Source organism: Harpegnathos saltator, unplaced genomic scaffold (genome assembly GCF_003227715.2).
Source record: "Harpegnathos saltator strain DR-91 unplaced genomic scaffold, Hsal_v8.6 scaffold297, whole genome shotgun sequence".
NCBI lineage: Eukaryota > Metazoa > Arthropoda > Insecta > Hymenoptera > Formicidae > Harpegnathos > Harpegnathos saltator.
The window spans coordinates 620,762-634,332 of NW_020230091.1; the positions used below are offsets into that span (position 1 = coordinate 620,762).

At 31.0% G+C, this 13,571-nt stretch overlaps 4 protein-coding genes and 1 long non-coding RNA gene across 9 annotated transcripts; 3 read left to right on the plus strand and 2 right to left on the minus strand.

Annotated features, from left to right (window-relative positions):
* Positions 1-366: 366 nt before the first annotated feature.
* LOC105184996 (hsp70-binding protein 1) lies at positions 367-4,327 on the minus strand. Of its 2 annotated transcripts, XM_025299910.1 has the most exons (6): positions 4,198-4,327; positions 3,603-3,780; positions 2,466-2,706; positions 1,998-2,400; positions 1,678-1,915; positions 367-642 (listed from the first exon to the last, which is right to left on the minus strand). In XM_025299910.1, the coding sequence occupies exons 2-6, from the start codon at positions 3,659-3,661 to the stop codon at positions 414-416; spliced, it is 1,170 nt and encodes a 389-aa protein (XP_025155695.1). In that variant the 5' UTR covers positions 3,662-3,780; positions 4,198-4,327; the 3' UTR covers positions 367-413. The 2 variants fall into 2 exon arrangements, with proteins under 2 accessions (XP_025155695.1, XP_011142480.1); XM_011144178.3 differs by lacking the exons at positions 3,603-3,780; positions 4,198-4,327 and adding an exon at positions 2,814-3,024.
* LOC112588794 (uncharacterized) lies at positions 3,768-4,191 on the plus strand. The gene is made up of 3 exons (XR_003113060.1): positions 3,768-3,849; positions 4,036-4,058; positions 4,139-4,191. It is a non-coding gene; the product is annotated as an uncharacterized LOC112588794 (long non-coding RNA).
* Positions 4,328-4,450: 123 nt separating the features above from the next.
* LOC112588793 (uncharacterized) lies at positions 4,451-7,509 on the plus strand. The gene is made up of 3 exons (XM_025299912.1): positions 4,451-4,779; positions 4,900-5,112; positions 7,490-7,509. The coding sequence occupies exons 1-2, from the start codon at positions 4,697-4,699 to the stop codon at positions 5,033-5,035; spliced, it is 219 nt and encodes a 72-aa protein (XP_025155697.1). The 5' UTR covers positions 4,451-4,696; the 3' UTR covers positions 5,036-5,112; positions 7,490-7,509.
* rnh1 (ribonuclease H1) lies at positions 7,125-10,360 on the minus strand. 4 transcript variants are annotated; one of them, XM_011144155.3, is made up of 7 exons: positions 10,211-10,345; positions 10,064-10,139; positions 9,835-9,984; positions 9,485-9,683; positions 9,222-9,376; positions 8,885-9,149; positions 8,448-8,641 (listed from the first exon to the last, which is right to left on the minus strand). In XM_011144155.3, exons 2-7 carry the CDS (start codon positions 10,114-10,116, stop codon positions 8,540-8,542), a joined length of 924 nt encoding a protein of 307 aa, XP_011142457.1. In that variant the 5' UTR covers positions 10,117-10,139; positions 10,211-10,345; the 3' UTR covers positions 8,448-8,539. The 4 variants fall into 4 exon arrangements, with proteins under 4 accessions (XP_011142468.1, XP_011142457.1, XP_011142449.1 ...); XM_011144166.3 differs by lacking the exon at positions 8,448-8,641 and adding an exon at positions 7,125-7,519 and having other exon boundaries at positions 9,091-9,149; positions 10,064-10,360; XM_011144147.3 differs by having other exon boundaries at positions 10,064-10,347.
* A 509-nt stretch (positions 10,361-10,869) lies between these two features.
* LOC112588799 (uncharacterized) lies at positions 10,870-13,549 on the plus strand. Its single transcript, XM_025299928.1, has 4 exons — positions 10,870-11,352; positions 11,604-11,718; positions 12,431-12,606; positions 12,974-13,549. The coding sequence occupies exons 1-4, from the start codon at positions 11,250-11,252 to the stop codon at positions 13,315-13,317; spliced, it is 738 nt and encodes a 245-aa protein (XP_025155713.1). The 5' UTR covers positions 10,870-11,249; the 3' UTR covers positions 13,318-13,549.
* The last annotated feature ends 22 nt before the right edge of the window (positions 13,550-13,571 follow it).

A 13,571-nucleotide genomic window follows, 5' to 3' on the forward strand; every position in this document is an offset into this window, starting at 1 on the left:
AAATGACTGTAATATTTGGCCTAGTATATCATGCGCAATTATCCCGTAATCAATCTCATATTAATCATTTTATGACTGTTTATTGATTTTCAAGCATGGAGCATCTTACAAATATATAGATGTTCTCACAGCATCTTATAAATATATTCTAACGATTTAAAATATTCTTTTACATAAACATCTTTTTATTTGGAAATGTGATGAGACTACAAGTGTTAAACACACTTGATACCATATCTATATCAAATGATCTTATATCAAATGATATTTATTTATATCATAAATGTTTTATACTAATTATGCAAAATGATAGTGATTAAGCAAATAGTTTCAAAATTAGTTAGATTTAATAAAACAAGATAAAAATAATACTTTATTATATTTATTTAGGCAGAAAAACTGATATAAATTTGTTATCTTTCTTGGCTGATGTCAGATTCAGGAAATATTTTTTTCAGTAGTTCAATACATATTTCTTTCTCATCTTGATTATTTTCAGATTCTTCATTCTGATTGTTTTCGAAATTATCTAATAATGAGTCTAAAATATACTTTAAACGTAACTGGGGCCGACGAAGTTCTTCCAATGCTGGTAAAAAGTTATCATTTACCATACTATACAACATTCTCAATAATTGTTCTCTATAACAATAAAATTTGTGGTTTATTAAATATCATATATATATACTGGGTGTTTCAGACCACCCAGGTCACCCGATGTTTTTGTTAACGCGATATTTTAGAGAAAAATATTTCAAACAAACGTTGTAAGGCTTCAAAGGATCTATTTACTGACGCTATGAATTCGACTTTGGGATAACCTTGAAAAGTCCAGTCAAGATCAACATAAAAATCTTAAATGGATATCCCAATTTTTTATTACATCATCTTTTTCTAGCAATTAATTTGAACAATTTTTGTCTGAAACATTTTTTTATTTACCTAATATTTTTTGAGATATTTAAGGAAAACTTGATAACTTTTTCAATATTTAACTCACGATATCTCGCTAATTATTTGTCAGAAGAAAAAGTGATACTAGACTGTTTTGCTTTATTTAGTCTCAAGAATATATTTTTACAATAGCGCCTTAACTTTTGTTAACTTGCTGATTTTTGGAAATTTCAAAATCATCAAATTAACCAAATTCAGGGCGATATTGGAACAATATATTCTTGAGACCAAATAGAGCAGAAAAGTCTAGTATCACTTTTTCTTTTGACAAATGGTTAGCGAGATATTGTGAGTTAAATATTGAAAAACTTATCAAGTTTTCCTTCTCAAAATATCTCAAAAAATATTAAGTAAATAAAATGTTTCAGACAAAAGTTGTTCAAATTAATTGCTAGAAAAAGATAATGTAATAAAAAATTGGGGTATCCATTTAAGATTTTTGTCTATCTTGACTAGACTTTTCAAGGTTATCCCAAGGTCAAATTCATAGTGTCAGTAAATAGATCCTTTGAAGCCCTACAACTTTTGTCTGAAATATTTTTCACTAAAATGTCGCATTAACGAAAAAATCGGGTGACCCAGGTGGTCTGAAACACCCGGTGTATATATATACATATAGTACTCAAATAATATAATATTGAAATAATATAATATTCAGAATATAATAGTCAAACAATACAATGCTCAAAGTATAATATTCAAATGATGTTACAGACACATTACCTTATTTCCAGCTGCAAATTGCATCTAAGTAACAGTCCAACTGCTTGTTCAATAAAACCCATCTTTATTAAGATATGCTTTATGTCACTAGAGTCTTCCTTGCTACATAAATTAGAAAGTAAAAATGCAGATTTTATCTGCAGCTTCTCTACTGGGCTCTGTAATGCTCGTAGAAGTACTGAATAACCATCGTTTATTTCCATATATTTTAATGATGTTGAATTTTCTCTAACTATACCTGTGTTTAAGATATACCAAATACAATTATTTATTAGAATGTCAAAGTTAAATAAATTTTTATACTTTACTGAATTACTTACATGATATGGCATAGAGAGCTTTTACTTTTGTATGTTCCGATACATCTGTATCAACCATAGACAATAATATAGGAAATAATCCAGTATCTAGTATCTTTTCTTGACAAAATGGATTATTCTGTGCTAATTCAGCAATGATATCGGCTATTCTCCATCTTATGTTACTGTGTGAACAGTCTAAGCATAATTGAAGCACTGAAAATCCTCCAATTTTATAAAAATCATTAGCTATATCAATGTTATCTATATGATGACTAATTCTATTAAGTGCATTCTCATATATTGATGAATCTCCATCAGTTTTTAGATTAACAATACCAGATAATATTTTTATATCTTCCTGTAATTCTTCTATTACATTTACTGTTAATGATGATAAAGCATTATTTAAGAAAGTTTTTTTCTGCAACATATAAATGTAACTTAGTATACAAACAAAAAACTATTAATTGATAAACTAATACATACTTCTTCATCTAAAGGATATATTTGCGATTTGTTTTCTATATCTTCAAACTGTGCCACATCTATTGCATACTTAAGAAGTCCTTGCAAGTTAGTTGGCTGTCTTGGTTGGTTTAACAAAGGTTGCAGTGGAAGTGAAATATGTTCAGCATTGTTAGAAGTAGAAGGACCTTCAATTGATAGTGGTCTTCTACTGCTATTTGATGTACTTTGTTTATTTTCTTTCGAGTTTCCACTCTGAGATCTAATATAAAAAATTAATGTTCGTTTATGTAAATAATAATGTTCAGATTCAGATATTTACATAACAATTATGCTATTAAGTAAACAATATTGGTCCATTTTACTTACTTTTCCATTTTGAAATTCGACTTTAAAAGCAAAAACGTGACAAATAGACAATTTTACGTCATAACTATTTATAAACAATGTCACAAGCCGCTTACTACACAAAAAAGTATAAGCGGCTCTTGTTCTTGCATATGGCTAATATTGGGTTTGTTCTTTATAGCTGCACTACCATGTATTACTGAACTAGTGCAATAAGTTAAAATGAGACAACTATATTTTTTCTCATTCTAACTTATTGCACTAGTTCAGCAGTGCAGCTATAAAGAACAGACCATTACGTCGCAAGGTCCATAAATAGAGGAACGAAACAAATGGTCTGTTCTTTTCAGCTGCACTACTGAACTGGTGCAATAAGTTAAAGTGAGAAAAAATATAGTTGTCTCATTCTAACTTATTGCACTAGTTCCGCAATGCAGCTGAAAAGAACAGACCAAAAGGATGCTTTCGAAATGTCCAGGGAGTCTATTCCTGAAACAAGGACCCTAGATATCGCATACGATAGCAGAAATGATATTCTAAGAGGGGAGTTTGTACCCCCTGCGAGCGAGCGAGCGAGAGAGAGAGAGAGAGAATATCATTCCCTCCTTGTCGCTCTCGAGCCCTCGTTCTCGCTCAGCGAGCGAGCCTAAAGCCAGCGGCACACGGTGCTTGTTTGGTGCTGGATTGCTTGCTGGATGAAAATACTGCGTTCTGATTGGTATATTTTCGAAGATGGATGGAAATGCACCAATCAGAATGCAATATTTTCATCCAGCAACACAGATGTCTATACTATACTAGATTGCTAACTTCTCAAAAGAGCTGTGTCCCGCCCATTTTCCGGTTCGGCCATGAAGACCGCCAAGCATGGCGGCGGTGTGTGTTTGTAGTGTGTATGTGAATACCCGATGCGTATGTAGTAGTGCGTGGTAGTGCGTATGTGACACCTGATGTGTCTACTACTATTTATGTTAGTAAAACTGCAAATCTACAAACGAGATAATGCCGAATAAGTAAATTTCAAAAATACGAACAAGAAAGAATATCATTTAAAGATGTGTGTATTAATAAGGTGTTGCTAATCTAAGTGTTTGGTAAAGGTTAAAATTAAATTGAATATATACAGTTCAAAATATGTCAAAGTATTTGTATTAATATTTTTTACATACATATAAAGAATAAAATGCAACTTATGTGTTATTAAATAATATTAATTTTGTAAATTTGTGTCTGTTACTTGCAGGATTTCTATCTTTCGTTGTTTTTGTAAGTGAATACATTCTAATATTAATAATATTAATAATATTAACATAATATTAATAATATTAACAATGTTTAATTACAAGATAACCCTCACATATTACAAACCTCGAACATTTATTATATATAAATGTATTCTACTTACTTAAATAAGTGATATCCTTTTTTATTCGTATTATTGCAATTAACAATGCAACATGTACTTGGCATTATCTCGTTTATATATTTGTAGTTTTACTAATATAAGTAGATACGACACATCAGTGTAGACACATCAGGTATCACATACTTACAGTACAGCACTACTACACACGCATCGGATACTCACGTACGCACTACAAACACACACTGCCGCCATGTTTTGGCGCTCTTCATGGCCGAACCGGAAAATAAGCGGGACACAGCTCTTGTATAAGTCAAAGATCGAAGTTAGCAATCTAGTATAGTATAGACATCTGTGTCCAGTAAGCAATCCAGCACGAAACAAGCACCGTGTGCCGCTGGCTTAATACTCAGTCCCTGGTAAAGAGATTCGCGGCGTGCTCTCGAAACGAACATCGGTATTCGAGCGATCGACCGAGCGGTGTTAGTGCTCAGCGAGAAAAGTTTAGATTCTGGGTTCTCTTTTAGTAAATTTTGCTAATATGACATATCCACAGCTGCATCAACAGGAGTTGATCGAATTGGCTGAAATAACAGGAATTTCTGCTGCACCTCGTGTATTTCGGTAAGAATTATCAACAGTTAAAAGAATTTTATATTTGGAACATAACCTTCACATTTTCACATATCAACAAATTATTATCATTTTTTATTGAGATCAATTTTTTCTCCTTTGTTTTATTAGGATATTGTTAGATTTATTGGCATTATCAACATCTCCAGAAGATATTTACACTCTCCTGAAATCATTGTCGCAATCTCCGAGTCGACTGACTACTGACGAAAGAACACTTATATTTGCTTCATCTGCTAAGAAATAGCACTTCATGTATTACATCTACTAATTTGGCAATGGATATTATTAATCATCATAAAAAATAATCAACTGAAAAAAAAGGTAAATATATAGAAAAGGGTACATCTCACCGATTTTTTCATTTTGAAATATGTTAGAAAGGATGAAATTCTGAGTGACTTTTCTTAATACAATTATATGAAGGTCACTTAAGGCTCATCTACATTAGCTGTAAGAGTAAGGCTGTAAGGTTGCAAGACACGAAATGAAATATTTTTATTTGCTGACAGCTTACGTTACAGCTTTACAGCCTTACTTTTACAGCTATTGTAGACGAGCCTTTATAGTTTCTGAGATATTTGACTTTAAAGTTTTATATAATTATATGTTGAAGTATATTTGAAGTAGAGGTAAATATATAGAAAGGGGTACACCTCATCAGCTTTCTCCATTTTAAAATATGTTGTAAAAGATGAAATTCTAAGTGACTTCCTGATACAACTATACGGGGGTCACTTATAGTTTCCGAGATATTTGATTTCAGTTTTGGAATTTTGATTATCCTGGAATTAAATTCCAGATCTCATAAGCTGATGTTATTTACAATACAATCCAAACAGTTAATTCAAACATAGTGTATGCATAGAAATATAGGCAACAGTACATATAAACGGGAGAGGGGCTCCGTCTCCCTGCAACCTCTCCCCAAAAAGATCCTAACCTAACTTATTGCATCTTTATATATATTGTTGGGCGATGTTGAAAAGATCTCCTTAAAAGCCACAACACCTAATTACATACAGATATTCTAATAAGTTAAGTCAAGCCAGGTGATAGATCTTAAGAGAACTTTTTTCAATGATATCCAAAAATATATAAAAATGCAATAAGTTAGGTTAGGTTAGGATTTGTTTGGAAGGGAGATACGGGGGAGGGACGGAGCCCCTCTCCCGCTTATGTCTGTTTCCTATATTTAAAGTGAATGAAAACTGCTTGTTTACTTCAAATATATTTCAACATACAATTATAAAACTTTAAAGTCAAATATCTCAGAAACTGTAAGCGACCCCTATATAATTGTATTAGGAAAAGTCAGTCAGGATTTCATCCTTTATAACATATTTCAAAATGAAAAAATCAGTGAGGTGTACCCTTTTCTATATATTTATCGAAAAAAACAATGCAAATAATCTGCAACTGCTATAACTGTAATTTAAAAAATAGTATTTATATATAATTTATATATGTTTTGTGTATATATTATATATTCATTGTTTATATATTATATATATCAGGTATACTTGTATATATACAGAGTGTCCCATTTTAATGTCCCACCTCAAATAACTTTTCAGTAGTGAAGCTTCAAGGAAAATGATTCGAATAAAAGTTGTAGGGATTTAAGTGAGCTACCTTATGATGACCTTGACTTTGACCTCTATTTTCAAAGTTATTTGAAGGTCAATTTGCGTTTTTTAATCGGGAACCCTTATTTTTTATTACACTATTTTTTTCTACTGGTTAATTTGAACAACTTTTGTCTAAAACATTTTTTTATTTGCCTAATATTTGTTGAGATATTTGAGGAAAACTTGATAACTTTTTCAATATTTAACTTACGATATCTCGCTTACTATTTGTCGGAAGAAAAAGTGGTACTAGACTTTCTTGTTTTATTTAGTCTCAAGAATATATTGTTACAATAGCGTTCTGAGTTTTGTTAATTTGATGACTGAAATTTCCAAAAATTAATAAGTTAACAAAAATCAGGACGCTATTGTAACAATATATTCTTGAGACTAAATAAAGCAAGAAAGTCTAATACCACTTTTTCTTCCGACAGATAATTAGCGAGATATCGTAAGTCAAATAAGTTAATGAAATGAAAAAGTTAATCAAATATCTCAAAAAATATTAGACAAATAAAAAAATGTTTTAGACAAAAGTTGTTCAAATTAAATAGTAGAAAAAAACAATGTAAAAAATAAGGGTTCCTGTTTAAAAAACGCAAGTTGACCTTCAAATAACCTTGAAAATAGAGGTCAAGGTCAAAGTCAAGGCCATCATAAGGTAGCTCATTTAAATCCCTACAACTTTTATTCGAATCATTTTCCTTGAAACCTCAATACTGAAGAGTTACTTGGGGTGAGACATTAAAATGCGACACCCTGTATAGTAACCTCTACTTAATACTATCTAGAAGTAATGACATGATATGATGGATATTTAATTCCTTATATGATTCGCTTTTAATATGAATTCCCTTGTTTTTCTATAGAGAATACATATTACCTATCATGTTGATCCTGGGTAACACAAGCACAGAGATTATTCCTAATAACTTTAGAAATTTGTTATTCTTTAACAAAGATAAAATAATGAACTAATGATTTTGGAAAGTTAAAGTTCGGCATCCACTCCGTGATATACAAAATAAGGAATTTAGAGTCAGTGTTAATCCTCAACTTTTTTATTCCAGCTTTCTTTGCTTGTCTAGCAGCTACTGTAACTGCTTGTAAAGTTAAAGTAAAGTAAAGAAAATTAAATTTAAGTTTAATATAAAAAGTAAAGTAAAGAAAGTTAAAATAAAGTATAAAGAAAGGGAAATGATTATGTATGTCTTATTTGAAAAAATTATGACTTGCCTAATCTTCAAAATATAATTTAAAATCAAATTAATATTGTATTGTATGTCCAATGTAACCTGTAAGTTTCTGCTATCTGCTTGTGTGTAGATGGAAGTTGTCATTGAAATTGAATGAAAAAGTTCTATATGGTTTTGCAAATAACCACTATTATTCATCAAGATATTAAAAAAAGATTAGTAAATGAGTACATATGATATGATGATCTCTTTAGTTGAAATCTTATCTAAAAGATTTGGTTATGTCAATAGCCTCTTAGTAGTAACAATGGACAATGTATAATATTAACTAGTATAATGTATGACAATTATAATACCTATTCCTACTGTTTAATATTACACATCTTGTCAAGAAATTATCGATAGATCCAAATGTTTTTGAGAACATTTTATCTAAAAAATTTGTCCTATTATGTTTCATGTCCTATTATGTCATCACTTGTATGTGAATTCTCAATATTTATATATATTTAAAAAATTACTAATATGCAAAACTATATTTAAGAAATTACATATAAAATAGTAAAGGATTTTTCATCCAGTATAATGATAATATTTATCTATATACAAACAGTTATATCAAACATCTTATATTTTTCCCTTTAATACAAAATAAATTTTTGAGTTCTTTTATAAAAAATAGTATAAAAATATTGAGAAGCATTATAATGACCTACTTCTAATACGTATGTATATAAATATTCTTTAATGGACTAAAGCAAATTAATTATTAATAAGTTACTGTTATGTGCATATATATTAAATTCTCACAGTATGTTATTTTGATTGTAAATTTGTTATAAGTTTATTGTGTGAGATACATATATATATATAAATAATTTATAACTCCAATTCAAAATAATTTTTACATTTCTAATTAAATATTTATCCTTGTTTGTTTTGACTTTTATACTGCATACAGCCTTCTCTTGCCAGCTTGTCTGCCATTTCATTGCCGTGAATTCCTGCATGTCCATTTACATGATTCTATAAAATTGCCTTTTCTTGAAAATGAAGCTGGTGTGAATGATTTAATTTCATTTGACTTATAAGTTAACTCACCATCTACCATTTTGTATTTTTTGAAATATCAGTATGAACATTGTTATAGTAAAATCCAAGATACTTAATTACATATTTCTGAGATATCATATATTAATCTAATATTTAGATTCTAATATTTATTATTAAATTTTATTGACATAAGATTTTAAGCTAGATATCACTTACCCAAGCGACAATTAATGGTTCCAGTTCTTTTTCCATTTCCAATAGTTCTACTTTGTTTATAACTGGTTTGTTACCAACTGTTAACCATCCTCTACTTTTCCATTTGGACATCCACTCCGTGATACACAAAATAAGGAATTTAGAGTCAGTGTTAATCCTCAACTTTTTTATTCCAGCTTTCTTTGCTTGTCTAGCAGCTACTGTAACTGCTTGTATTTCTGCCATGTTGTTAGTGGGTCGTCCTTCTACTGGTTGTGATACATTTCTATACAAGGACAGTTGTTAGAAAAAACTATATGCAACTAAACAATTGTTAAAAATATAGATCAAAATTTACAATGGATGATGATCTTGAAACCAAACACCAATACCAGCTCGTGCATTTTTGTAGCCATTAGAGCTACATGCACCATCAGTGAAGACATTCACATAGCCATCTTTATCTGTGATAAAGTCCACTTTATTAATGCCCTCTCTATCTGTGATGTCATCCTATGCAAACTCAAATATATAAGTTATAAATAAGTTCTATAAGTCTACTTAATTTTGTTTAATTTATAAACTTATTTGTTAAAACATTTTATATTATTTATTTCAAACCTGTTTAGACAACAAATTAAATAAAGAGCTTTCAATTTTTCTTCTTTTACTTGAACATACAGAAGATTCATCATTGTCATTTGTTAACTTTGTTGTTGATAATATCCTTTTTGAAGATGACAGTGGCAATAATACATTTTTTTTTACAACTGCAGTTTTTCTTCCAAATAAAAATGGTTGGTTTGGTAAAGATTGTAATCTACATAAAAAATCTATGTTAAATAACAATATATATAATTGTAACATTTAAAAATGTCCAATACTAATTGTAATTTATATAGCTATTTCTCTCATTCTATTTATTGATCTCATCATAATGAGTAAGAATAAATATATTTATCAATACCTACTCAATGGATTTGGCAGATTCTGCTTCAGTGGAATTTATCTGTGTGGCCAAGAAAGAATGCTCTTTTATAAAGTTTTGTGCTTCATTTTCGGTTGAAAATTTTTTGTATCTTGCCCCTAGAAACTTATTAACTTGGGACTTGCATTCATCCCTTAAAAAATAAAACAAAAAATTTATACTTAATTTGTTTGAATTATAGACTGTATCATTTTTTATTTCATTTTTCTTACCAGGTAGCATAAATACCCGGTTTACGACCTCTGGCAACTGCATAATAAGGCATTCGACAAGAAAAATAATATCTCACTGCAAATAGGAAACACAACTTCATCAATTTTTTGTATATATAACCTCTACGATAATGCTAAACCATAAACCTTATAAATATGGACTGCCAATATGCCAAGAACCAGTGATGGTTGGATCAGAAAGAAGAAGAGAGGTCACGGGTCGCTTTTAGCCGAGCCCAGTGTGAGGCGCCCTCTGCACAACCGTGCACATGAACTACGATGCCAATGTCCACGACTCTTCTGATTTCCCCCACCACGCACGCACATAGCCGGCTCAGGCCTGATCTACAATACGTGTCGTAAGTTGTAAGCCGTAAGAATTGGCGAATCACAGTCGATTATTACAAAAATAATCAGCTATAATTGGTCAGTTCTTACGGCTTACAGCTTACAACACCTATTGTAGACCAGGCCGCAGTCTATCCGTGTGGACCACGCGCTCGACAATCGTCGGCGCGCCGAGCGACAGAGAGATATCATTCCCTCCTCGCTCTCGTGTTCGCTCAGCGACGCGAGCGAGAATATCTTTCCCTCTTTCTCGCTTTCGTTCTCGCTCAGCAACGCGAACGAGGCTAAAGCCAGCGGCACACGGTGCTTATTTTCGTGCTGGAATGTTTGCTGGATGAAAATATTGCGTTCTGATTGGTTTCCATCCATCCATCTTCGGAAATGTACCAATCATAACGCAATATTTTCATCCAGCAAGCAATCCAGCACGAAAACAAGCACCGTGTGCCGCTGGCTTTAATTCTTTCTGGGCTATAATCTGACAAGGGCTGCTGCCAAACTTGGGGTCACTGATTTTGACAAGCTTTAGAAGAAATGTAGTATAGGTCCAGCAAAAGCTACTGTTAACCGAAGACGATGCAACACTCAAGCATTTGGGAGAAATTACAAATTGAAATTTCGCGGTTTTAAGTATGCTCCGTTATTCTAATAGCGTTTTTCATTGGGATGCACTGAGTGCGCATTAGGAACTCGTGGAGTTTAGGCGACACTACCCGAGTTTACCGACAGTGCAAGTTTTTTTGCACGCCCAATGAAACACTCATGACTTGATGAGTGCGCATAAGAACCGATTCGCCTCGGATTGAAAGAAAATATATGCATTAACGTAAACTTCACTATGGAACAATCAGAAGAATTAAGCATTTCTTTCAAAGTCAATAGTGACATGCTCTCGTTAAAACTTCTATCAAGTGAAACAGAGTTCTATAATAAATTAATGAGTAAGTATAGAATTATATAGGACTTGCATGATTTTGGATTTTGAGGTTATTCCCGTAGTATAAATAAATTGTCGGCAAAGACATATGTACTTATGTACATAATAGTTTTTGGATATTGTCTACTCGAAAAACTTGAATGCATATATAACCCCTTGTAAAGTTTGTAAAACACAATTCATTTGATATTCAAAAATATATACATAAAAGAATATTAACTGAATATTATTGATTCTTGTGTCAATTAATTTCAGATGACGATACCTACAGCATACAATATATAAAACTTGTGATTAAAAATGGATTGTGTGTTCTACATGGAAGCGAAAATCAGAAAATTGAAGAAATATCTCGAGTGATTGAAGATGAGTAAGTAAAATTTTTTTGAGATGTATTAATTGCAAGCTATCAAAATCTTCCGAAAAAGCACATTAAGAAGTTAAGAGCAAAGTTTATTTTATAAAATATAATTACCATTTTATTTTACAAGTTTACTTTAAAAAAATAAGTAAGTTTACTTTAGGGTAAACAGGAACTCTTCAGTTTCTTACATACATATATTAATTCCAAGCAATCTTGTTTTTCATTATTTCTTCAAAGAATCAAAGTTCTACAGAATTCAAATGTACACAACAGAAAAAAAAAATAAAGGGTAAGTCAGAGGACCTCTGTAACGAACTTTGACAACTTGTTTGGAAGGTCATTCTGAGTAAAAAATGTTATATGAACACAGGTCCTATTCTTAATATTTACATAGTTACAGAAGTTGTAAAATTTAGGTGACATGTACAGTTATGAAATGAATTATGCATTTATTTCTTCAAGTATCCTTGCGGACAGTTTACAGGAGTTGTTCAAAGTGTTTATTCTGAATCTGATTACTTTTATTACACCATCGTAGCAGTGATTGTCAAATTCTGTCGAACATTTGAGGTCTGTAAATATTAAGAATAGGATCTATGTTCATATGACATTTTTTAATCAGAATGACTTTCCAAACAATCTGTCTAAGTTTGTTGCAGAGGATCCTTACTCACCCTGTATATGGCAGTGTAAAATGTCAATATATTTTGTATTACAGAGAACAATTGATATTCCACGCGAATATTCATGGTGATAATCGCAGCAATGAAGATCAGCTATCGGAGTATATTAAAGAAAATGAAGCACTCATGTTTAAATCCTTTGAATCACAGGAGTATGATCAGAATGAATCACAATCGCAGGAGTACGATAAAAAAGGAAAGAAGAGTAGCGGTAAATCTGTTTTAATAAAGCATTTACGACTATTCATAGCACTATGATAATGTACTATAAAATATGGTATTTGTTATATTCGAGCAGAAAATTAATACGATACGAAACGAAGAATGATACGTTAATAAATATAATCTAAATATATTATTAACAAATAAAATACATACAATATATATGTATAATAGAATATATATAAATATAATATAAATGAAATAAATATAATATGAAAAATGTAATATAAAATATAAAAGATTTTTTAAAATCTTTGACTTCACAAAATTTTTACATTATTGTAATACCTACTAATAGGTTTACTGGTGCTATAATGTAGACTATTGTATTAATCATTAAACAACGTGATTTTCAGATTACTGGAGCAATTCAGGAACATCGTTTCTTCTCGATAAATATGAAACATATATGTCGGATATTGGTCCCATGAAAAAATTCAAAACTAAAAAATTGATGTGGGCGCAAATTTCAAAAGATATGCTGACGATGTTGGACGTATTAAAAACTCCTCTTCAAGTTGAAAATCGGTATAAAACCGTTCTCAAAAGGAAAAAAAAGCAGTTGAGAACAACTCTAAATCAGGCAGCTCTAGAGAGGATGTACCATTCAAAGAAGAATTGCGTAAAATTGCTCATTCGGACGATAGTATTGAGCCCGAGGTGTTGCGAAATGCAAGGAGCGTTAAATATCCTAAATTGAATACAAGAATGTCGGAAGAAATCTGCAATGATAGTGCCTCTACACATTCTACTGATAGCTCACCACCAAAGACAAAAAAATCGAAACCAAGTGATATTGATAAAAGGATGGAATACTGGAAAAATAAAGAAGCGGCAAAAGAAAGACGTCACGAAGAAAAGTTGAATTTAATACGGGAGTTGTTCGCCAAACAAAAGTAGCGGGAACTAAAGTAAGATGATACAGAAACAAGCAAGTATTAAAAAAAACCAAAG